Source organism: Dipodomys merriami, unplaced genomic scaffold, assembly GCF_024711535.1.
Source record: "Dipodomys merriami isolate MVZ:Mamm:240054 unplaced genomic scaffold, mDipMer1.0.p SCAF_2, whole genome shotgun sequence".
Lineage (NCBI taxonomy): Eukaryota > Metazoa > Chordata > Mammalia > Rodentia > Heteromyidae > Dipodomys > Dipodomys merriami.
Genome location: NW_027203381.1, coordinates 58,091,585 through 58,116,613, shown reverse-complemented (window position 1 = coordinate 58,116,613; position 25,029 = coordinate 58,091,585). Strand labels below are relative to the sequence as shown.

Below are 25,029 nucleotides of genomic sequence, written 5' to 3'. Positions count from 1 at the left end.
CTAGGACCATTATCATCAGCTTAATGGACTTCCAATTGAGAAACTCAATGTATTGTGGAACAACTCCAAAATTCATTTCATTTAGCCTGTGAAAATAAATTTCTTCTTATGGAATAGTATGTACAATATATTTTAAGAAGAGGCACAGATTTAAAGAATTACTGTCCCGCCAGGGGCTGGTGGCTCACGCCTGTAATCCTAGCTACTTAGGAGGCTGAGATCTGAGGATCTCGGTTCAAAGACAGCCTGGGCAGGAAAGTCTGTGAGACTCTTATCTCCAATAAACCACTAGAAAACCAGAAGTGGTGCTGTGGCTCAAGTGGTAGAGCGCTAGCCTTGAGCTGAAAAGCTGAGGGACAGCGCCCAGGCCCAGAGTTCAAGACCTGCAACTGACCAAAAAAAAAAAAAATCATTCCCCCCCTATATATATATATATATATATATATATATATATATATATAGTTGTTGTTGTTGTTGTTGTTGGTCGTGGGGCTTGAACTCTGGGCCTGGGCACTGTCCCTCAGCTCTTCAGCTCAAGGCAAGTGCTCTACCACTTGAGCTACAGCGCCACTTCCCCCATATATATTTTTATGTCATTGATAAATCTTATTTACATTCAGTATTGAATGTAACCACATTGCAGTATGCACAGAATGCATAGGAATTAGACCAAAGAAGCTGGACACTGGTGGCTCACACCTGTAATCCTAGCTACTTAGAAGGCTGAGATCTGAGGATCTCAGTTCAAAGTCAGCCTGTGCAAGAAAGTCCGTGAGACTTATCTCCAATTAACAACCAGAAATGTGGAAGTTGGGTTGTGACTCAAAGTGGTAGAGCACTAGCCTTGAACAAAAGCACTCAAGGACAGCACCCAAGCCCTGAGTTCAAGTCCTACAGTTAAAAAAAAAAAGATTAAAAAAGAAACTAGCCAAATGAATTCCACAATAAATTGTTATTTCTTTCTCCCTCATTCTGGGGAGAGAAAAGAGTTGTTCCGATACAGTGCTCTCATCCTTAGCAAAATCTCTCATGGACCTCTCATTTATTTTAGCGCTTTAGTAATGAGCTACTCCTTACCTCCTTGCATCCACCTTACCTCAGGACAATTCCATCTATAAAACGTACGTTAGGACTTGGTAGAGCTTCAAAAAGAGAGCAAAAAAACAAGAATCCCTGAGTTTGTTTATGCCTCTACTGGTAGGGCATAAACTAACTAGTGGCTAGCTTTGGGTATGGCTCAAATGGTAAATTCCAACCTCAGCATTACTAAAAAATAAGTAAACAACTATTTTAAAAAATAAGTTTTGCTTTTTGATGAGACTGTGGGGCTCAGAGAAGGATGCATATGATACAAATGCATGGAGAACATACAAGGGTGTTAGCTAAGGTTTGATGGGATTTTCCTTAAATGACACAAGTACAAATGAATTTTTTTTTTTTTTTTTTTTTTTTTTTTTTTGGTCTGGTAGTGGGGCCTGAACTCTGGGCCTGGGCACTATCCCTCAGCTCTTCAGCTCAAGGCTAGCGCTCTACCACTTGAGCCACAGCGCCACTTCCGGTATTTTTCTTTTTGCTTATGTGGTGCTGAGGAATCAAACCCAGGGCCTCAGGCATGCAAGGCAAGCGCTCTACCACTGGGCCACCTTCCCAGCCCCCTGAATTATTTTTTAAAATCGATAACTATGAGGTCTTCAACTAAAGGTCACTCAGTGGTAGAGTCAGGATTGAAACTCATTGCTGGACAACTACGTGTGTGTGTGTGTGTGTGTGTGTGTGTGTTTCCTGGACTCAATGGCCTGAGCTTCTGCTTGCCTTTTCTTACAGGTGTCAGTGTCCCTCTCACTGCGACTAGGTCTCCAGGTCCAGTTTCCACCCAGAGACTAGAACAGACCAGAGAACAGGATAGGAACGGATCCTCAAGGTCTGGGGCCTTGGGGCTGACATCTCTTCCCATGCCACGTGTTCCCATTTAGTTTCCTGAAGGCAGCCACCTGCATCTACCTCTGAGTCCTCTGGACTAACACACTTGAAAGACAGTTGGAGGGGGTGGGGGGGACAAAACCCAACATCGATCTCACTAGCTGTGTGATTCGATCGGAATCGGAGGGTAAAAGCGTCTCGCCAGGGGTGTAGGCTGAGTACTGGCTGCTGATCCCTATCAGTGCTGGCGTCACTGGCGGTGATGTGAGCGCCCCCCACCCCCACCCCGCGCCGCCCCGGCCAGTGATTGCGCCAGAGCCCTCGCACGCTGGCGAGCAGGTGACGCTGCGGCTGACGGCCGGCGGGGAGGGATGGGGGTGGCGGGAGGTACGGGAAGGGGGCGTGCTCCGCTCTCGGCGGCGCTAGAACTCTTCCGTGGTCCCCTCCCAACAAGGGCAGGGGGCGTTCTCTGCCCCTCACTCCCTCCGCACGCGAAGTAGCGCGCACCGCGTCCTCAGGCGCTCCGGGCTTCCCCGCGTCACCCGCCGCCGGGGCGCCCCGGCGCCGCTGCCATTCATCGCGGCCGCTCTGCCAGCGCGCGCGCCGCGCCTCCGGGCCGCAGGGACCGCCGGGCGGGCGGGCCGGCGCTTTGAGCCTGGATTGCGCCCTGGCGTTTGTGGGGTACCTGCTCTAGTTCGTGGCACCCCCACGGGGTGGCTAAATTCCCTACTAGGAGAGACGGAAATTGGAGCGTCAGGACACGGGGGAGGCAGTGGTGCCTAGACAGCCAGGGATCGAGCCTGGGGACAAATAGAAAAAGGCAAAGACTAACCGAGGGATACAAACACAGAGGGGCAGCTGGGGATGAATGGACCCTGAGCTGCCTGAGGTCCTAAGACCTACCAGGAGAGGACAGCGCACCAACTGCGAGGGCCCGAGCTCTTCCCGCGCTCCCGCGGGTTCGCGCCTTCCGCGCTCTTTCCGGTGCCCAGGCCTCCGGGCCCCCAGCAGTGTGTGTCCCTCCCGCTCTTCCGATCGCTGCCCTCGCGGTCGCTTTGGAACCCCCCTGCCGCCCTCGTTCCACTTTCACACCTCTCCTAGCTCGGTGTCCACACCCCCTTTTCTCCTAGGTTCGCTCCTGCTCTCCCTCGGGGCTCGCCTCTCCCCGCTGGCTCTCAGCGGGGTTGGCGGGTAAGGTTCCCCCTGCCCCGCGTGTGGGCCATTCCCAGCCGCTCTGTGGGAACCTCCCCCCGGCATCGCCCTTCCCTCTTGGGATAAGCGGGGCGCGCTCTGGCCCCCGGCCCCGCCTCCTTCCCCTGGCCGGTGCCCGCCCCGCCTCCCCCGCCCCGCCCGCCGTTCACTGCCGCAGTCGGGCGCTCATCGTCATTCCGCTCTCGCCGCCGCCGCCACCCCCGCCCCCCGCGCGCCACCCCCGCCCCCGCCCGGTCCCCGCCACCGTCGCCGCCGCCTGCCCAGCGGCCCGGGAGGCGGAGGCGCGGGGGAGGAGGCCCCGCTTGGCTCCGCAGTCCCGGATGCTGCATGACTTCATCCTTCCGCCGGCTCCCCTGCTGAGCTAGGGCCGGTCCGGCAGCTAGCCCGCCGCCCGCGCCCCGCCGCAGTCCCGCGCCCGCCCCGCGCCCACCCCGCGCCCGCCATGTCCGAGATCCTACCCTACAGCGAGGACAAGATGGGCCGCTTCGGCGCAGATCCCGAGGGCTCCGACCTCTCCTTCAGCTGCCGCCTTCAGGACACCAACTCCTTCTTCGCGGGCAACCAGGCCAAGCGACCCCCCAAGCTGGGCCAGATCGGCCGAGCCAAGCGAGGTACGCGGCCGGGGCCCGAAGTCGCCACCTGACCCAGAAACCCTCTGCTGGGCGTCCCCGGGCTGCCGTTCCCCGCCAAGTGGCCGCAGTTCTTGCCGCAGACCAGTGCAGCCAGCCGCTCTCCTTTCTGCCCGGGCTTTTTTGGGGGGAGGGGAGGGCCGAGGGGGCGGGGGTCCCCGCTGCAGTGTTGGCCTCCGTTTTCCCTCTCCCGGGAACACAGTGTCCCGGATTCGATGCTCGCCACCTCTGGCACCTGGGCGAGGGGGAGGGGCCGGCCGGGGCGTTTGGGGCTGCCTGGAAGTGGGAGCACGGAAGCTTGGGTCGATTCTTTAGGATCAGGGAGTCAGTGGTCACTAAGAACCTTCTGGTCGAGAGCCGCGTCCGACTGGGGAGTTGGGGGGACGGGGGCGCCGTTGTCCGGGCTGTTTGCTTGGGGAAGGAAGGGTATGCTGTCAAGTGCCACGATCGGAAGCGGGATCCAGACGGCGAGAGGTTTAGGTGGAGACGAGGGTCGGGGTGGCTGGGCATTCCGTTTGGGCCAGTGTGAGGGGAGGGTTCCGTTGGAGCAGAGGGCGGCGAGGGGCTTCCGAGAGCGAGGTCCCCCATCAGCTCGGACGAAGGACAGTTCTGGCGGCGGGAGGGTTCGCACTGGAGGCAGAACAGCCCGTGGACGAGGGGCGTTCCACCACCGAAGGGGGGGAGGGTCCGTGGGAGCCAGGCTCGGCATCAAGTCGGGTGCGCAGGGGAGTTTGGATGGGGAGGGCTTGGAGGCATGAGGTCTCGAGAGGCGTCGCGGGGTCACCGGCAGGAGCTGCGGGGACCCGGGGCCCACTTGAGTTGCAGACCCCCGAGGCCGCGCGGCTGACGCGCTTTCTCCCTGCGCAGTGGTGATCGAGGATGACCGGATAGACGACGTGCTGAAGGGGATGGGGGAGAAGCCGCCGTCCGGAGTGTAGACGCGCCGGCTCAGGCGGCGGGCTCCGGGCCCAGCCCCGCAGCGGCCAGGAGCGCGGGCCGGCGATGCGGCTGCCGGCGCCCCCCGCCCCGGCCCCGGCGCCCGCGGGCGGGGGCTGCAGGGCCGCGCCGCCTCCGGGTCGGTATCGCCACCGCCGCTGCCAGGCACTCCGGAGCTGTCCGCTTCAGCACCACGGCGGCGGCGTTGGCGGCGGCGGCGCGGACCCGCCCGGAGCCCGCCACCGCGCTCATGCACTTTAGAACCTCGGGCCGCAGCCCCACCCCGCGCACCGGAACGGACACAGAGACCCGCGGCCCCCAGCCCCCGGCCCGCCCCCTCCCGCACGGCTCCCCTGTCCCGCCCCCGGCCAGTCTGGTCTGTTGACCCATCGGCTGCAGGTGTGGGACTTCGCGCGGCCAGGGATGTTTGGCTGCGTATCTGCATGAGCTTCCCACCCGAGCCCAGCCCTCCGGGCCATTCTCACCCTCACCCCTGTCTGGCGTGACCCCAGCCTCTCTTTCTAAGGGACTTCCTCAACACATTTGTATTTTTATATCCGATTCTTTGTTTACTGGCTCCGTTCATGGTTCGTGACCCCTCCCTACCCCCCAGCCCAGCATCCATCATGCTCTTCTGCGCCTGGCAGATAAGATGAGTGTTGAGGCTGGGGTGGAACAAGCCCACAACATGGTATCCAACCACATGGCCAGTCAGCCCAGGCCTCTCCCAGAGGCTCTCTGGCAGACCTCTCCCTCTCAAGGTATTACCTTCTAAGGGCCCAGATCTGATTTTACCTTGGACCCTAGTTGTACCCCTGGGAACCCAAATGGGGACTGCTCTACACCTCGGGATGAAACCTGTGGACCTGGAGATGTCCCCGACCCAGGGGTATCCTTTGTAAATGTTACTCCATCCTCACTGTATCAGGAGTGTGTGAATAAACACAGACTTCCCTGTGTGTGTGGCCACTGCTTTGGTCTGCTCAGGAGCCAGGCCAGAATGGGAGGGTGGCTGGTGCAAGTTGCTGGTTGGTTATTAGGTAAACAAGCAAGCCAGTCTGATCTGGGAACATCATTACACTGTAGCTTCCTGAGTACGCATCCAGCCTATGCAGGACAGGTCACCAGTGTTGGAGATGGAGCTGGGATATGATAATAAAGCAATCGAGATTCAATTCTAGATTTATCTGCAGCTTCCGGAAGATAGGTTCAGGTTGGGGTGTGTGTGGGGGGGTGTCCCCCCCATGTTGGCTGGTATACAGAGGGGCCTGTGTTGAGTTTTATCCCAGGGGATGAACCCCTGGTGGTTCAGTATAGTACAGGAGGAGATAGGAAGCTGGTAAAAATCTGAGGAATCCAAGAAGGAAGGCAGAAACCTGAGATCTGGAGCCTAGTTGGTCCCAGGCTGAATTGGTTCAGGGGGCTTAATCCCACCACTTCTGCACAAGACCTCAGATATTCCAGCATCTTGGCACTAATCCCCAGCCCTGAGTCAAGAGATCCAGCTCCCTGAGAAGTCTATGGTAGACAAGCAGGAAGTGCTGGGGACCAGGCTTCTAGCCTCACAGCTGAATGGCACTGAGGAAATCCTCACAATCCGAGTCCTGGAGGCAGCAAGGTAAGGTGGGAGGGCTAGGGGGTGAGAAGAGCTGGGCTCCCTGTGCCAGTTGGGCCACACTGAGCTCCCCACCCTTGTGCATGAGGTAGAGGTGAAAGTGGAAGCCACTGCCATAGGTTGCATGCCTCAGAGACCACCCATAACGGGCTTGGGCATAGTGTCTGGTCCGGAAGTGTGGGCCTGCAGAGGTCATTGAGATGAACCGGCCCCCAGGGACCAGCACCCGGCTCACCTGCAAGGCAGACAGAGAAGCCCTCAGCAATGAGTCATCTCCAAGTTCTCAAAGGTCAGTACTGCCCCAGATTTTCCCATCACCACCACCCACCCATCCAATTAAATCTCAAGTACTACTATACATCCAATAACTTAAGACTTTCTATGACAAAGAATAAACCACCTTCTCTGCCCATGGCTATTCCATAAGGATTGGGCTATATTCTGCATGGAAGTACAGACCAGTTTTCCTATCATCTTGCCTGACTGCAACCTCGCTGCTACTTCATTCCTGTGGCAACTCACTAGCCAAACATTGGCCTTTGTGAGCCTGACCACCCCAGCCTCAACTTTTTTAGGGGGAGGGGAAATGTGTAGTAAGGCGGTTTGAACTTAGAACCTCACACCTCACTCCTGCTGGGAAGATGTTCTACCATTTGAACCAAACTCTCCAATCTAATCCTGACCTAGATTAAGCCTCACTGTTTTAAGAACTGTGTTCAAAATTAAAATCCATTACCAGCTTTAAATTAGGCCTGGCCTCTAAGTCTGTCCAGTCTCCTGGAACTTCAGCATCCCCCATCCCCACCTCTTAGTCCACCCTCCTCTTTTTTTTTTTGCTCCCTCACCTCACTTAGCACCTGGTCCACGGTGTGGACACCTTCAGAAGATACAGTCCATGGATCCCGTTCCCCAGCCAGGAGGGCATCCAGTGTGCCCTTCTCAAGAACTACATCAAAAGAGCCATTGGAGAAACTCAGTGCCCGTGCATCCATAGTCTCCCAGTGCAGCTTGGGTACGTGAGCATAGCGAGCCTGCATGGCGGCCACCACTACTGATGAGTAATCCACACTGGTCACGTTGGGGAAGCCTCCACGGAACAGCTCATAGCTCAGGGCACTGTTCCCACAACCTGGCATGGGAAAAGATGGGTAGCAAAAGAGTTAGGTTAGCTTTGGTTCTCCATAACATCTACTCTTTCCCCCTTTTTCTCTCTGTCTAATCCCTCTACTATTAGGGAGAGGCAGCAGAATATAGAAAAGAACATGAACTCTGGACTCAACAGACCTGGTTATTCCTAGTGGTATGGACTAGGGCATATGGTTTCTGTTAGCATTAATGATTTACACCTGTAATCCTAGCTACTGAGGATTGTGGTTCAAAGCCAGCCTAGGCAAGAAAATCTGTAATTCATATCTGGAAACAAAAAGCTGAAAGTGGAGGTGTGGTTCAAGTGGTAGAATACAAGCCTTGAGTGAAGGGGCTAAGGGACAGCACCCAGGCCCTGAGTTCAAACCCCAGTACTGGCATGCAGACACATACACACATAGAAAACCAAACCAAAATTTCCCATTCAGAAAAATGACAATAACAGTCCACAGCCAGCCTACACTCAGGACACAAGACATTAAACTTCAAGTAGGTGAAAAGAGCTTGGAACTTAAAAAGAGGTCAAAGGCCAGGCGCCAGTGGCTCACACCTGTAATCCTAACTACTCAGGAGGTATCCTAGCTACTCAGGAGGCTGAGATCTGAGGACTGCAGCAGGAAAGTCTGTGAGACTCATCTCTGATTAACCACCAGAAAACCAGAAGTGGTGCTGTGGGTGCTGTGGCTCAAATGGTAGACCTCTTGCCTTGAGCTGAAGAGTTCAGGGACAGCACCCAAGTCCAGAGTCCAAGCCCCACGACCAACAAAACATAAAATAAATAAGAACAAGCTATAGGATCACAGAGGAGGGCCCCTGACCTCAGGTGGGTCAGTCAAGTATTTCAAAGGAGCTGACAACCCAGCAGCATCTTAGCAAAAATTAAAATAAAAAAATCACAACTTTCTGGTTTAAATTACATAGGATACAGTCTCAGAGAGGGCAGAGTTAGGATAAAAGGAGGGCGAGAGGTTAGGAGAATATATAGCCCAATGGGCATAACTACTTTAGATGATCCAGTGTCTTCTTCCAAGTCCTTCTATGGCCAGGCTCAGGCTCAGAATAGGGCTGGATGACAGCTTTTGGAATTAGGCTGCTTTTAATCCTCATTTTCCTCCCTAAGAGGATCACAGGATCAGTCATTGGGATAGCCCTAATCTAGCAGGGTTTGGCACCTACAGGGCATCCAGCAGCAGCTGGCTAGTCCTCAAGCAGGACTATGTTCCCATTGGGCCCTGAGGCTCAGGAGAATACTGGCTCCCCTAGGCAAACAAGCATAGCTCCCCAGCTGCAGCCATAAAAAGTACTGGTAGATATAATACACAAGATAGGAGATAAGAGCTGAATAAGACCCTAACTCGGTCCCAGGCTGAAATCCCACTGGTTTTGGCCCACTATGCTTTTATCACCTAGTACCTGACCTCTTATGCCACCAGAGCTCTGTCTTACTCTAGACAAATCTAGATGCCCTGCCTTTGTTCCCCTTAGTGTTGAATGGCATCTTCCATGAGAACAGTGATTTCTAGCCAGGCGCTGGTAAGCAAGTCCATGAAGTTTTTATTAATTGATGGTTAAAAGCTGTAAGTGGGAGTTGTGGTACAAATGGTAGAGCACCAGCCTCAGGAGAAAAAACTTAGGGGCAGTGCCCAGACCCTGAGTTCAAGCCCTAGGACTGGCAAAAAGAAAAAGAAAAAAAAAAACCAAGGTAATGATTTCTAATTTCTACCTCAATAATTTGGAGCCCGCAGTGAAGACAGGATCGGGAAAGTGGGGCCTTAGAGAGGCATCACCCTGAATAACTGATCTAAGAATATACCCTATGGGGAACCAGAGCTTAGGAGAATGCTAATCCATTATCAAGAGACTGTGATATAAGCTTGAAGGCTAATTCACTAATTTGGAACCGAAAAACAGCCATCACAAGGACTAGAACATTGAATCCTCTGGTCAGTCCTTTCTCTTTTCCATAGGAAACTGGATGCCAGATTATGAAGAGAAGATTCCTATAAAGCATAGAATCAAATATAGAGCATCAGAAAAGGATGACAGAAAAGCTGGGACAGCTATCTATATGCATTTGCTGACTATTAAAATATTCTTGGCAGCCAGGCACCAGTGGCTCACGCCTGTAATTCTAGCTATTCAGGAGGCTGAGATCTGAGGACCGCAGTTCCAAGCCAGCCCAGGCAGAAAAGTCCATGAGACGCCTACCTCCAATTAACCACCAGAAATCTGGAAGTGGTGCTGTGGCTCAAAGTGGTAGGGCATTAGTCTTGAGCAAAAAGGCCCAGGAACAGTGCCCAGGCCCTGAGTTCAAGCCACATGACCGACAAAAAAAATACTCTTGCCATTAAGGATTGGAGGCATGGTCCAGTTGGTAGAGTGCCAGCCAATGAACAGAGTGTCATATACCAAGTTTGAGTCTGGGTCTGGCAACAAAAAAAAGAAAACTCTTTTTCAAGATGGCACTAGATTCCTTAATGGCTGCCACAAAAGAAAGATAACACTTCACAAATGGTCATACAAAAATAAATGTCAAGCAAAAATTTATATCAGCTCTGAATGTAGCCATCCACATTAGCTTTCTATGGAAAACAGCACATCACCTAACAAAAACTCTGTTTTCTTTACAGGAAATAAAGATTAACACCCCCTCCCCCAAGATATTAACATTATAATGACCAGACACACAGTCCTGAGTATGATAAACTGCCTTGAGCAGAAAAGCCACAGGAGAGTGAGCACGAAGCTCTGAGTTCAAGCTCACTACTGGTGCATGTGCATGAGCGCACAAACAATTTATTACCAGATACTGGTGGCTCACCCCTGTAATGCAACTCAAGAGGCTACTTCACCAAAACCAAGAAAGCATGATGATGCTAGATGCTCTCAGTGGTCAGACCAGATCTCCTTGGTAGTCCTTTGAGCAATTTTTTTTTTTTTTTGTCAGTTATGGGGCTTGAACACTAGTGCTTGGACACTACCATTGTTGTTTTTTGTCAGTTGTGGGGCTTGAACTTGAGACCTGAACGCTGTCTCTTGGGCTTTCCTGCCTGGATTGGCTTCTTGGCCTTCTGAATAGGTAGAATTATAGGCATGAGCCACCAGTGCCTGGCTTCTCTTAGGAATTTTTGTATGTCCTTTGGTTTTAGTCTGTGTTTGCTTCTAACAGTTAGTGTGACTTTTTAGGCTGAAATTGTACTCAGGAAATTTTTACCTGAGATCACAATTTTGCTTGGCTTCTTTCCTTTCCCTGTGGCTCCAATTTCTCTTGAGAGCTTTTATCTGATGAACGACTTAAGACTTGAATACTCATCTCAAGAATTACTTCTGGAGAACCCAGCCACCCACTGCAGGGGTTGCCAAGTTCAGGTCATCCCTTTTTTTTTTTTTTTTTTTTTTTTATGTTTTTTTTATTATTATTATTTTTTTTATTGTAAAGATACTATACAGAGGGTTACAGTTACATGAGTGAGGTAATGAGTACACTTCCACTTCCTCTTGAACATTGTTACCCCCTCCATTGTTTTCCCCCTACCATCCCCTCCCTCCCTCCCTTCCCCAAGGTTCTTTTTTTTTTTTTTTTTTTTGATTGTGATTAAGTGATTACTTAATTTCCGGAAATTCACAGTATTGTGGAATAATGATGCTCATTTAAAGTCACAAGTTCATTCTAACTTTCCTGGAGCAAATTGTCTATCACAGTCTGTAATATATAACAGTGCTCATATGTTATATACCATATATGTGATCAGCAGCATGGGGATATTTAGTAGTGGTTCAACCAGATGAGTGGGAGTTCTTTGTTTCTTAAGTCCTGTTAGTTTTGTCATATCACCTAACATTTTGGATTCATCATCCACTTATCAGGGAGACCATGTACTGTTTGTCTCTTCGTTCTTGGCTTACCTCGCTCAACATGATTCCTTCTAGCTCCATCCATTTCCCTGCAAATGCCATTATTTTGTCATTTCTAATGGCTGCATAATATTCCATTGTGTATAGATACCACAATTTTTGGATCCATTCATCTGTGGTGGGGCATCTAGGTTGTTTCCATATCCTAGCTATTGCGAACAGTGCTGCAATAAACATGGAGGTGCACGTGTCCTTGTATATTGGTTCCTGTTGTTCAGGGTAGATGCCTAGAAGTGGTATGACTGGGTCGTAAGGGAGGTCAATCTTTAGCTTTCTAAGGACCCTCCAGACTGCTTTCCAAAGTGGTTGTATGAGTGTACATTCCCACCAGCAGTGTAATAGCGTTCCTCGTTCTCCACATCCCCTCCAGCATTTGTCGTTGGCTGATTTGTGGATGTGGGACATTCTGACTGGGTCATCCCCTTTTTTGAAAAAAAAAAAAAAAAAAAAAAAAAAGTTTTAACGAAGCACAGCTAGTCTCTTATGTATTTTCTGTCACTGATGTCCAGTATAATAGCAGAACTGAGTACCTGTGACACAGACTGTAAAGCCTAAAATATTTACATTCTGGCTAGATTCAGAACAAGTTTACAGATCCAAAACTTAGAATAATTCCCTTTATATTTATCTTTATTTGCATTTATTCATCTTTAGGGTTAGTAATAAAGATTAAGCAAGTTAGAAAGGGCCTATGTAGCATATACCCTGGGACATGGTAGGTTCTCAATTTTTATTTATTGAGATAGAATGTAACATTCACCAAATGATAGGTCCTATTCTTTGATCTTGGGGATCAAAGCTATCTGGAAAGCTTTTTTGTGTGTTCAGGTACAAGGGCTTGACCTGGCACTCTTACTTGGCTTTTTTCACTAAAAGCTGGAATTTTACCACTTGAGCCACAGTTCCACTTCCAGCTTTTTGTGATTATTTGGAGATAAGAGTGTCATGAACTTTCTTGTCCAGGCTGATTTCGAACTGGGATTCTCAGATCTCAGTCTCTTGAGTAGCTAGGAATACAGGTACCTGGATAACTTATACTTTTGAATTTTACACTTTTTATCTCTTCTATCCAGAAACGGGTACCTCCTAGTCAAACAGATTTTACAGCAGTGTTATTCTGCCAACCACCAGCATGAGAATCAGCTGTGGAGCTTGTTGAAAATAGATTTCTGGAACCTACTTTAGAATTAGAATTAGAATCTCTGAGTAGGATCAAGCTTACCAGGTGATTTTGATGCACACAGTTCTATGGTAAATCTATAAATAAATGAAATAGTTCACAATCACAAAATTCAAGAACCTTTCCCTTTGAGGTTGAAAGGGTTCTTGGGAGAGCACACAGAAAACCCTAATATACATGAGTCTTTTATTCTGCTAGGTATTGTTCTAGAAATCTTTCATGCACCTTAAAAATCCAATATATAAGTACCCATTTTGCCAGACATGGTGGTGCATGTCTAAAATCATAGCTACTCAGAAGGTGGAGACCGGAGGACTGAGGTTCAAGGCCAAAAGTTACGGAGTTCTTTTTTTTTTTTTTTTTTTGGGTCCGGTCGTGGGGCCTGAACTCTGGGCCTGGGCGCTGTCCCTCAGCTCTTCAGTTCTACCACTTGAGCCACAGCGCCACTTCCGGCTTTTTCTTATGTGGTGCTGAGGAATCGAACCCAGGGCCTCGAGCATGCAAGGCAAGTGCTCTACCACTGAGCCAACTTCCCAGCCTACTTACGGAGTTCTTATCTCAAAAAAGCCAGGTGCAGCTGGCAATGTGGCTTAGTGGTGCTAGAGTGCTTGCCTAGCATGCATGAAGCCCTGGGTTCAATTCCTCAGTACCAAATAAACAGAAAAAGACAGAAGTGTCACTGTGGCTTAAGTGGTAGAGTGCTAGCTTTGAGTAAAAGCAGCTCAGGGATAGTGCCCAGGCCCTGAGTTCAGGTCCCAGAACTGGCAAAAAAAAAAAAAAAAAAAAAAAAAAGCCAGGTGCCATGGCCTACAGCTACAGAGAGATGAAGGTAGGAGGACCATGAGCCAACATCTGCCATGGAAAAACTAAAGGTAAAAAGACTGGGGATGTCAGGAGCCAGTGGTTTATGCCTGTAATCCTAGCTACTCAGGAAACTGAGATCTGAGGATTGCGATTCAAAGCCAGCCTGGGCAGGAAAGTCCGTGAGACTCTCATCTCCAATTAACCATCAGAAAACCTGAAGTGGTGCTGTGGCTCAAGTGGTAGAGCACTAGCCTTGAGTTGAAGAAATAAGGGACAGCACCCAGGCCCCGAGTTCAAGCCCTACGACGACTGACAACAACAACAACAACAACAAAAAAGACAGGTTGGGTGGGAGTAGCTGGGAATGTGGCTTAGTGGTAGAGTGCTTGCCTAGCATGCATTAAGCCCTGGCTTCAATTCCTCAGTACCACATAAACAGAAAAAGCTGGAAGTGGCATGAAGGATCAAGTGGTAGAAGCACAGAGAGACAGAGCCCAGGCCCTGAGTTCAAGCCCCAAAACCACCACCAAAAAAAAAAAAAAAAAGACTAGGGGGCTGGGCACTGGTGGCTCATGCCTGTAATCCTAGCTATTCAGGAGGCTGAAACCTGAGTATAAAAGTTCCTGAGACTGTTCTGTCCAGTAAAGTACTCAGAAAAAGATGTTCTGCTGTGGATCAAAGCATAGAGTGCTAGCCTTGAGTGAAAGAAACTTAAGGACAGCACCCAGGCTTCAAGTTCAAGCCCTAGGACTGGCATTAAAAAAAAAAAAAAAAAGAGAACTAGCCTTGAGCTGAAGGGCTGAGAGACGGCACCCAGGCCCAGAGTTCAAGCCCGAAGACCGACCAAAAAAAAAAAAAAAAAAAATTCCAAATGAAGAAATGTGAACATGAATCTCCATTTTACCTGCATACAAGTCTGTTTCAAATAAAAAGGCTATATGAAAAAAAAAAAAGACTAGAGGGACATGACTCAGGTGGCAGAGTACTTGACAGGCACAAGACCTTGGGTTAAAATCCCCAGTACCAAAAACAAAACAAAACAAATAAAACAAAAGGGAAAGAAATAGCACTCTTTTTTTTTTTTTTGGTGCCAGTAATAGGGATTGAACACAAGGCCTTTTGCTCAAAGCTAGTGCTTTACCACTTGAGCCACAGTTCCACTTCCAGCTTTTTGGTATTTAACTGGAGATAAGAGTCTCATGGACTTTCCTGCCAGGCTAGTTTGAATGGTTATCCTTACCTCTCAGTCACCTGAAAAGGATTATAGGCATGAGCCACCAACACCTAGCCAGTACTAATTTTTTTTTTTTTTTTTTTTTTGTCAATCATGGGGCCTGAACTCTGGGCCTGGGCACTGTCTCTCAGCTCTTCAGCTCAAGGGTAGCGCTCTACCACTGAGCCACTTTCCCAGCCCCTAATTTATTTATTTATTTTACTTTAATAATTAATTTTTTTAATCTGGGAAAAGGGGCTGGGAAGTTGGCTCAGTGGTAGAATGCTTGCCTTGCATGCATGAGGCCCTGGGTTCGAGTCCTCAGAACCACTTAAGAAGAAAAAAGCCAGAAGTAGTGCTGTGGCTCAAGTGGTAGGGCACTAACCTTGAGCTGAAGAGCTGAGGGACAGCACCCAGGCCCAGAGTTCAGGCCCCACAACTGGCAAAAAATAAAAATAAGAAGTAAAAGCTGTGAAAAGGCACAGAAATTTTAAGTATATTGTGCAAGATTAAATAGCCAAGATTACAACTCAGCCAAGATTTAAACATAATTAGCTGCTTTTAAAGTCCATGTTCTTGACCACTATATTTCCTTCCTAGTCCCAGTAAGGTTCTACTTCTCTTAAATTGGGTACGGCAGACACACATTAGGTTTATTATTTATACGGTACATATACACCATATGTATATGAGATGCTCCTTTTAAATGTATCAAATATTTCACTTACATATAAAGGCCAGGCACAGGTGGCTCATCCCTATAATCCTAGCTACTCAGGAGGCTGAGATCTGAGGATCATTGTTCAAAACCCAGTCTGGGCAGGAAAGTCTGTGAGATTCTTATCTCCAATTAACCACCAGAAAAACAGAAGTGGCATTGTGGCTCACGGTGGTACAGTGCTAGCCTTGAGCATAAAAAGCTCATGGACAGTGCCCGGGCCCAGAGTTCAATCACCAGATCTGGCCGTGTGCTCGCAAATGCAAACATTCGCAGGGCTGGGAAGGTGGCTCAGTGGTAGAGCACTTGCCTTGCATGCATGAGGCCCCGGGTTCGATTCCTCAACACTACATAAGCAAAAAAAGAAAAGAAAAAAGCCGGAAGTGGCGCTGTGGCTCAAGTGGTAGAGCGCTAGCCTTGAGCTGAAGAGCTGAGGGACAGTGCCCAGGCCCAGAGTTCAGGCCCACGACTGGACCCCCCCCCCAAAAAAAACAAAAACAAACATTCGCCAACACACACAAACATCACATCATCACACAAAAGCTATACTGAAAAGAAGTTCATCGCTCAAACTTCACGAAGAACCTCCAAGGCTGACAGTGGGAGCAGCTGGACCAGTCAGAACTCCACCATCCATCCCGTGTAACTTCTCCCTTAAGGAAACCACACCAACCCCATTCGACCTCAGGGGGCGCTGTTCTTAACCATCACTCCACTTGGGGCACAAGACTAAGTTTAGGGCTCCGGGTAATGATCCCCTCTAGATGACAATAGCTCCAAATGCCCACAAGCGAAAAAACAAAACACACACACGAGGCACAATAGTCAAGGTGCCTGTGCGTGCCTTCCCCCACTAGAACTTGCTCCTACCATTTCTAGAAATGAAACTTAAGTTCCCTACGGATTCCTGGTGAGTCCCGGCGGGTCCTCTGAGCGCTGGGCGCGCGGTCCGGACTAGATCCTGGGTCAATCCCCACGCTACGATTCTGAAGGTACTGAATCTTGGCTTCCGACGGGGGGCATCTTTTAGGGGAGCAAGGAGTCAGGGCCCGTCCAGCCCAATCCCCTCGGGCGGTACAACGCCCGGAGGTACCCACCTAGCACGAGGATACGGTCCTCCGGCCGCAGCTCCGGTTCTAGAAGGGCGCGGAAGGAAGAGAAGTCCCCGAACCATTCGTAGGGGGCAGAATCGGCCGCGCACCGGTATCGCTGGTCCCAGTATTGGACTTCGCAGTACTCGAAGTTCCGCTCGGGCAACTCCGGCTGGGGCGTGGGGGCCCGAAGGGCGGCCATGCTCCCAGCCGCCCGGCCGCCCGGCTCTCGCCACCGGTGCCAGCCTGAGGAGCCAATCGCGACGGCGGGAGGCGGGGCCCCGCGTCTCCGCCCACCACCTGCAGTTGCTCAACACAAACACGTGGAACTTCCGTCTGCTGCTCGGCGTTCTTTGGAGAATCCTCCGGCCAGGAAAGCCACGTCGTCCTGATCCGGGATTCTCCGGCGGTGCTGTCCCATCACGCCCCCAAACCCACACTCCTGGTGTCAACCAGACTCACCCGGGCTCATAACCACATCCCCTCATATCCCTATTTAATTTTAAGCAGTATGTCAAATGCCTGAAAACTAAAGGGTTCGCTTCTTCCAAACCGGAGAGGGGTGCGGGTGCGGGGCGTTGCCCTCCAGCGTGGTTGAGGCTGGGCTGGGAGAGTAGGACTGGGTGGGGAGGGAGAAGGAGAGGAGTAGGACTTTTCTGGAAAAACGTTTGCCGTCTCTGCCCAGGGATAGGGATAAACTGAAAAGTAAAACTTGGTCTCTGCTCGTCCGCCGGAGGAGACAGATGCAGAGCAAATCCGTCTTGAATGGAGTACGCTGGATTCTGGCGACTCGAGTTTACTTGGAGCGCGACGCCACGAGCAGGAGCGGAACCTAAGTGTCCGTGGGTTGGGTTTCCGGAGAGGTAGGCCCACGACAGCAGCGCACAGCCAAGATGGCGGCTGGGCTGCGGAAACGCGGCCGGGCGGGTTCCGCGGCCCAGCCGGCGGGGATCTGCAGACAATGGCTACACCGCGCCTGGCAAGAACGGCGCCTGCTGCTGCAGGAACCGCGCTACACGCTGCTGGTGGCCTCCTGCCTCTGCCTGGCAGAGGTGGGCATCACCTTCTGGGTCATTCAAAGGGTGGCATGTGAGTGCGCCGGATGGGACAAGTGGGGAGGGCGGGAGAGCCGAGCCCTTAATCCGACCTGTGTTCTAGACCCAGAACTGGAAACTAGACTCCAGAGCCACTCATTCAGCAGCAGCAGACTCATAGTGCTCACCCGAGCCCCAAGTCTGCTCGCCAGAAAATGCGACCTTAATCCGGCTCCCAAGATGGAGAGGCTACTCTATAGACTGGCCTTCTGCCGGGATCAGAAATCCGGCCAGGCTAAGAAACCAACACTGGAAATCAGTTCTGTTCCAGAGTGAACACAGCTGCTGCTATTGGTCTCTGTGTCTTTGGACACGTCACTTCCTCTTCTAGATCTGGTTTTATCTGTTTAATTATTAGATCTTGAAAATCTTTCCTGAACTGTACCTTTTTGGGGGAGTGGGGAAGGAGAGGGTCGGTTGTGGGGCTTGAACTCAAGCCCTGGGGTTCTGTCTCTGTGCTTTTTCACTCAAGTCTAGCACTCTTACCACTTATAGCCACTTCCGGTTTTCAGGTGGTTAATTGGAGATGAATCTCATGGACTTTCCTGCCTGGGCTGTCTTCGAACTGTGATCCTTAGATTATAGCCTCTTGAGTAGCCACCGGCACCCCGCAGACTACAGCATTTTCTGGCCATTAGATGTTATTGGGTTGCTCCCTCTTGGGGCTGAATTTAAACATTGGGCTTGTCTCTCAGGTTTCTTGTGGAAGAGGATTCATGCAACACGTATTTATTGAGTGTTATTTACTTGTCTAACATTATGTTGAGTAGCAGAGGGACGCTGGATCTGAACACAGATAGGAGGCAGTTTGGAAGTTGGGATGCTATAAAGGACATAAATGGACCAGATCTAGCCCCTCTGGTACTGTACAATTGTAACTCCACCACTCTGGAGGCCAAAACAGAATGATTTCAAGTTTAAGGCCAGCCTGAGTTACATATCAAGACCCAGTCTAAAAGAAAAGGGAAAAAAAACAAGCATCATCATAGGTATTCAGGGAATTTCATTCAGTAGTTAATGGGAACTAGTTAGGTTAGGATACAAGGAAAAGGGGAGAGAGAGAACACTTTCAGGAGAAAGAAGACTTTATGAAAAACCTCCAGCCAGTGGGCTGGGAAGGTGGCTCAGTGGCAGAGTGCTTGCCTTGCATGCCTGAGGCCCTGGGTTCGATTCCTCAGCACCACATAAAGAAAAAAGCCAGAAGTGGCACTGTGGCTCAAGTGGTAGAGCATTAGCTTTGAGCTGAAGAGCTGAGGGACAGTGCCCAGGCCCAGAGTTCAGGCCCCACAACCGGACCCAAAAAAAACCCAAAAACCAAAAAAAACCCTCCAGCCAAAAAAGCCGTCCTGCTGGGCTTCATGGCTCAGTAGCCCTAGTTACTCAAGAGGCTAAGATCTGGGGATCACAGTTTGAAGGTAGCACAGGCAGGGAAGTCCCTGAGACTTTTCTCCAGTTAACAATCAAAAAGCCGAGTGGAAGCCAGGCACTGGTTGCTCATGCCTATAACTTTAACTACTCAAGAAGCTGAGATCTGAAGATCACAGTTCAAAGCCAGCCCAGGCAGGAAACCCCAACAAACTCTTTTTTTTTTTTGGGGGGGGGGTCCGGTGGTGGGGCCTGAACTCTGAGCATGGGCGCTGTCCCTCAGCTCTTCAGCTCAAGGCTAGCACGTTACCAGTTGAGCCATAGCACTACTTCCGGCTTTTTTTTTCTGCTTTTGTGGTGCTGAGAAATCGAACCCAGGGCCTCAGGCATGCAAGGCAAGCGCTCTACCACTGAGCCACCTTCTCAGCCCCCCCCCCCCCCCAACAAACTCTTATCCCAATTAACTCCTCCTCCTCCACCCAGCAAAAAAGGCAGAAGTGGCACTGTGGCCCAAGTAGTAGAATGCTAACCTTGAACAAAAAAAGCTCAGACACGGCTGGGATGTAGCTCATGTAGCATAGTGCTTTACCTAGCAAATGCATCGTCCTGAGTTTGATCCCTAGTACCAAAAAAGAGAAGAAAAAAAGGCTCAGATAGTGCCCAGGCCCTGAGTTCAAGTCCCAGAACCAACACACACCCAAAAAAAAACAAACAATGGAGCTGTGACTCAAGTCACAGCTTTTTACTCAAACCTTTCTTTTTTTTTGGGTCCGGTCATGGGGCCTGAACTCTGGGCCTGGGCGCTGTCCCTCAGCTCTTCAGCTCAAGGGTAGCACTCTACCACTTGAGCCACAGCGCCACTTCCGGCTTTTTTTTTCTTATGTGGAGCTGAGGAATCGAACCCAGGGCCTCGAGCATGCAAGCCAAGCGCTCTACCACTGAGCCACCTTCCCAGCCCCTTTACTCAAACTTTGAATGACAAAGCTAAGGGACAGTACCCAGGCCTGAGTTCAAGCCCCAATTCACATACACATAACATAAACACAGCCAGCTCATACACCAGTAGCTCATACATGTAATCCTAGGTACTCAGGAGACAGGATTGATGTTCAAAGCCAGCCTAGGCAATAAAGTCCATGAAACATATCCCTAATTAACCATCAAAAATCCAGAAGTGGAATTGTGGCTCAAGTGGTACAGCAAAAGACCTTAGGAACAGCACCAAGTCCTGAGTTCTGCTGGTGCCCAAGATGAGCACCAGAAGGAAAAAAAATAAATACAAAACTTCTTTTGAGGAAATGAAAAATGAGATCTGATGGTGAAGGGAATTGAAACCCTTGTTTAAAATCATTGTTGTGGGAGGAAATAGGAAGGGGAAAGTAAAGGAAGGAGTGACATTTTCCCAAAAAAGTAATGTACTCCTTACCTGATTTATGAAATGATAGCCCTTCTGTACAATAATGAACAGAAAATTATATTTTAAAAATCAATTTAAAAAAAAGTTTTAAAGACAGCATTAGCCAGTTACCAGTTGCTCATATTTGTAATCCTAGGTACTTAGGAGGCTGAGATCAGGAAATTGAGCCAGCCCGGGCAGGAAGGACCATTAAACTTTTATTTCCAGTGAACTTCCAAAAAAGTCAGAAGTGGAGCTGTAGCTCAAGTAAGAGCACAAGTCTTGAGCTAAAAAAGCATAGGAACAGTGCCTAGGCCCTGATCAGGTTCATGAACTCAGGGACTGGCAAAAAAAGAAAAAAAAAAAAAGACAGACAGTATTATGGATAAAAACATGGACCCCCAACTCCATCCTTTCTAGCTCACTGATTTTTAGGCTCCTTGTTCTAAAATAGTAATAATAGACATTGATCTTTGTCTCCAGAGCCTTAAGGGATAATCAAGGTGTTTTAATCAGAGATGTGATAATGATTTGTAGTTACGAAAGCTTCCTGTTGCAGCATAGAAAATAGGTTGTAGTGAGGTGAAAGTAGACTCTGAGAGACTTAAGTAGAAGGCTATTGTATTGTTGAGGCTAGAGATTTTTTTTTTAAGCATGCAAAGTTATTTTATTTTATTTTTAAGCAAGTATGGCCTTAAAATTGAAAGTGAAAAATCTATTTCTTTCTGTTGGCTTACTATCTGATATGAGGCTAGAGATTTCTGTTAGACCCAAAATTGAGAATAGTATAGAAGTATGAGCTATCAGGGATATATAGAATGAATAGACAGGACTAGAAGATAGGTGTATTAAAGATGTTATTCAGGTCTCTGGTGCTATTCATGGAATCCAGGAAGGAGAGCAGATTTGAAATGAGAAGGAAAATCCGTGCATTGATTTATACAGCATTGAGTTCTAGGCACCTGAATTTGCCCAGAAAATGTTATATAGGCAGATCAGGGGTGGTGATGGAAGAAGCTTTGAGAATGAGCCAGAACTCTGTGCTCAGAAGCATGGGATCAGGGGCAGACATGTTCTGTACTAAGAACTAACCAGACTATCTTGTCCTCTTTCAGATACAGAGATCGACTGGAAGACCTACATGACCCAGGTGGAAGGTGTCATCAACGGCACATATGACTATACACAGCTGCAGGGTGACACTGGACCACTTGTGTGAGTGGGGATAGGAGGTTCAGGAAGGATGTGGAGCTAGCTGGGTACCAGGCTGGTTGTCCTGATGGAGGCTCATATTCTCTCTCTTTCCAGCTACCCAGCTGGCTTTGTATACATCTTTATGGGGCTATACTATGCCACTGGCCAGGGCACTGACATCCGAATGGCCCAGAACATCTTTGCTCTGCTTTACCTGGCTACCTTGCTGCTTGTTTTCTTAATCTACCACCAGACCTGTAAGGTGAGTCCATGCTGCCAAGACCAGAGGACCCAGAACAGAGGACCCCAACCTGAGAGGATGGGTGGGTGAGGATGGCTCAAATTTAGGTAACTGACTTTATTTCTCACTGTGCCCTTTGTGGCCTCTCCTCAGGTACCTCCCTTTGTCTTTTTCTTCATGTGTTGTGCTTCGTACCGTGTCCACTCCATTTTTGTGCTGCGACTCTTCAATGACCCAGTGGCCATGGCACTGCTCTTCCTCAGTATCAACCTTTTCCTGGTCCGGCGCTGGAGCTGGGGCTGCTGCTGTTTCAGGTCAACACCCCTTCCTTCTGGCCTCCTCTCTTACTTTCAGCATTTCCATCTCTTCCCCAGTTTTCTGCAGCAGGGGGAATGACCAGATAACTGTGGTCACTCAGGGCCTCCCCAGGCAAGTCTAAGGTCTGTTAGGAAGTCCCTGTCCCATTGGCTCCTGACCCCCACTTCTCCGCACACATATATCCTGTCCCAACCTCTCCCACAATTTCCATTGTTAACGTTAAGTTGATCCTTGCACTTTCTAAACATGTCGCTCAGTATGTGTTCATTCAGTCTGGACATAGTTTCTGCCCACTCCAGGTTTCTGTGTGTGTGTGTTTGTTTTTGTTTTTTTTTTTGTCAGTTATGGGGCTTGAACTTGGGGCCTGGGTGCTGTCTCTGGGTTTTTTGCTCAAGACTAGCACTATACCACTTTGAGCCACAGTGCCACTTCCAGTTTTCTGGTGGTTGATTGGAGATGAGAGGCTGTGACCCTCATATCTCAGCCTCCTAAGTAGCTAGTATTATAGGCATGAGCCACTAGAGCCCAGTGTTCTCTACCTTTTTTCTAAGCTACTTGACCTTCTCCAGTAGTTCTGAATGTGGGTCCCAATCTGAAGGAGTTATTGTGGAGACAGTGGGTATATCTTTCCATAGGGGTACACAGCCCTGGGGCTGATCTTCATCTTTCCTCTCCCTTGTCCACTCCAGCCTGGCAGTCTCTGTGAAGATGAATGTGCTGCTCTTTGCCCCTGGGTTGCTGTTCCTTCTTCTCACTCAGTTTGGCTTCCGTGGTGCTCTCCCCAAGCTGAGCATCTGTGCTGCACTTCAGGTACCCCTCCCTCACCTTCCCTTATGATGAAGACTACATCTTGTCAGGCCTTCCATCCCATGAGACTTCTTCAAAGTGAAGAAGCAGTTTTGGAGTTGATTTTGAGCTGGGCAGCCATTGTCTGTCTCTGTACTTTAGTTCCCATAGCTCTAAAATAAGGTTATTAAGCCAGCTGACTTCTGGAAGGCTTCCTAGCTCTCCTGTGGGTAGCTGTGGGGATGACTTTTCTGCTGTTCCTGGTGGAAATTAGGGAACCTCTGGGGCCTTGGCCCTACTCCTGCTCCCTCAGTGATTAGTATGGAGTCTGGGGCAAACCTTGACAGCTCTGCCGATGTCACACTCATCCCCAGGTGGTACTGGGACTGCCCTTCCTACTGGAGAACCCCATTGGCTACCTGTCCCGCTCCTTCGACCTTGGCCGCCAGTTTCTCTTCCGCTGGACAGTGAACTGGCGCTTCCTACCTGAGGCTTTCTTCCTCCATCGCGGCTTCCACCTCGCCCTCCTGGCTGCCCACCTTGCCCTGCTCTTGCTGTTTGCCTTGTACAGATGGCACAGGTGAGAGATTGGTGCAATACCCTGGGTAGATCTGGGGGAAGGAGTGAAAGATCCTTAAGGGATACTCGGGGGAGATGTTAAGCTCACAGGGCTGAGTCTTGAGTTGGCCTCACAATGGGGGCTTGATGAATGTCTGAATGGCTTCTCCCCAGGACAGGGGAAAGTATCCTGTCGCTGCTGAAGGATCCCTCCAAAAGGAAGGTCCCACCCCAGTCCCTCACACCCAATCATATCCTTTAAATTATTGGAAGGTAAGTCTTCTCCCCTGGTGCAGATGGAGTCTCAGTGCCATTGACCCTGGACAATTGATGGCCCGGGAGAGAGAAGGGGAGTGTGTTTATAGAGCTCCATTCTTCAACAGATACTGCACCAAGCACCTTACATGTTGAAGTAATTTTTTTTGTTTTTGTCCATTGTGGGGCTTAAACTCAGGGCATGGGTACTGTCTCTGAGCCTCTTTACACTCAAAGCTAACATTCTACCACTTTTAGCCATAGCGCCACTTCCCATTTTTGAGTAGTTCATTGGAGCTAAGAGTCTCACAGGGACTTTTCTGTCCCAGCTGGCTTCAAACTGCAATCTTCAGATCTCATCCTCCTGTGTAGCTAGGATTACAGGTATGAGCCACTGGCGCCAGCTTGAAGTACATCTTATTCTTAATTCTAGGTATTGAGCTAGCATTATGAATACTGGGACTGCCTGTACTATCTGCCTGGTACTATCCTAAGCTTTTCATCCATTCTAACATTTAAAGCTTACAAAAAGACAGTAAGGTAGGGAGGTACTCTTTAATTTTGTTGAGGGCACACTACGGCTTTAGGAGATTAATTTGCCAACTTCACTTCTAGTAAGGGATTAAACTCATTAAGCCCATGGTCCTCGGTATTGTCTCCTTCTTAGATGGCTGAACAGGTTCAGAGAGGTAAACTTACTTGAGGCACATATGTAGAAAAAGCAGACAGAGCCAGGATACTCTCTGACCCCAAAAATTTTTCCATTCTATTTTGGAATCCCCAACCTCAACTTCTACCCTTGACCTTAACTATCATGTACAGATTGTTTCTACCCTCTTCACCTCCAACTTCATTGGCATCTGCTTTAGCCGTTCCCTTCACTACCAGTTCTACGTGTGGTATTTCCATACTCTGCCCTACCTCCTATGGGCCACGCCTGCACGCTGGCTCACACATCTGCTCAGGTACTGGCTGGGAAAACCTGTGGGAATGGAGGGAGGAGCTCCTCATCCCAAGGTTGTGGCAAGGTGGGGAGGTGGAATTAGGGGTATGTTTAGGCCTTGAGAAGCCAAAGGGTTGCAAGCCTTGAACTTGAATGAAACCTGGAGCCTCTTTCTCATCTTCAGGTTGCTCGTGCTGGGACTCATCGAGCTTTCCTGGAACACGTACCCATCCACACCTTGCAGCTCTGCTGCCCTGCACATATGCCATGCTGTCATCCTGCTACAGCTCTGGCTGGGCCCGCAGTCTTTCCCCAAGAGCATCCAGCCCAGCAAGAAAGCCCACTGAAGTCCAACCCTTCTCCTCAAGGCCAGGAGGACCTGGGTGTGATGGACTCTGTGCTCTTCCCAATAAATCTTGCCAAGTCCTCTGGGCAGCCTATGTGGAAGGTAGTGAGCTGGTGCCTGGAGCAGGCTGTGAGGAGCATATACCTGGCAGATG

The 25,029-nt window shown here is 49.6% G+C and overlaps 3 protein-coding genes across 5 annotated transcripts in view; 2 read left to right on the top strand and 1 right to left on the bottom strand.

Moving 5' to 3' along the window:
* Nucleotides 1–16,612, bottom strand: part of Ece2 (endothelin converting enzyme 2) — a 43,732-nt gene extending 27,120 nt beyond the window's left edge. The window contains exons 1-3 of one of the 2 annotated variants that reach the window (XM_070029717.1): nt 16,386–16,612; nt 7,158–7,441; nt 5,727–6,547 (exon numbers count right to left, since the gene is read on the bottom strand). In XM_070029717.1, the coding sequence (XP_069885818.1) occupies nt 6,260–6,547; nt 7,158–7,441; nt 16,386–16,581 (768 nt within the window). In that variant the 5' untranslated portion in view covers nt 16,582–16,612 and the 3' untranslated portion in view covers nt 5,727–6,259. Of the gene's footprint in view, nt 1–5,726; nt 6,548–7,157; nt 7,442–16,385 lie in introns of those variants that run through there. The other variant, XM_070029718.1, reaches the window with a different exon arrangement.
* Nucleotides 3,320–5,656, top strand: Camk2n2 (calcium/calmodulin dependent protein kinase II inhibitor 2). Its single transcript, XM_070029719.1, has 2 exons — nt 3,320–3,743; nt 4,629–5,656. Exons 1-2 carry the CDS (start codon nt 3,575–3,577, stop codon nt 4,697–4,699), a joined length of 240 nt encoding a protein of 79 aa, XP_069885820.1. The 5' UTR covers nt 3,320–3,574; the 3' UTR covers nt 4,700–5,656.
* Nucleotides 16,613–17,254: 642 nt separating the features above from the next.
* On the top strand, nt 17,255–24,958 carry Alg3 (ALG3 alpha-1,3- mannosyltransferase). Of its 2 annotated transcripts, none has more exons than XM_070029713.1 (9): nt 17,255–17,468; nt 21,350–21,449; nt 21,543–21,690; nt 21,823–21,983; nt 22,677–22,797; nt 23,148–23,353; nt 23,506–23,583; nt 24,408–24,551; nt 24,714–24,958. In XM_070029713.1, exons 1-9 carry the CDS (start codon nt 17,273–17,275, stop codon nt 24,874–24,876), a joined length of 1,317 nt encoding a protein of 438 aa, XP_069885814.1. In that variant the 5' UTR covers nt 17,255–17,272; the 3' UTR covers nt 24,877–24,958. The 2 variants fall into 2 exon arrangements, with proteins under 2 accessions (XP_069885814.1, XP_069885815.1); XM_070029714.1 differs by having other exon boundaries at nt 17,267–17,431.
* The last annotated feature ends 71 nt before the right edge of the window (nt 24,959–25,029 follow it).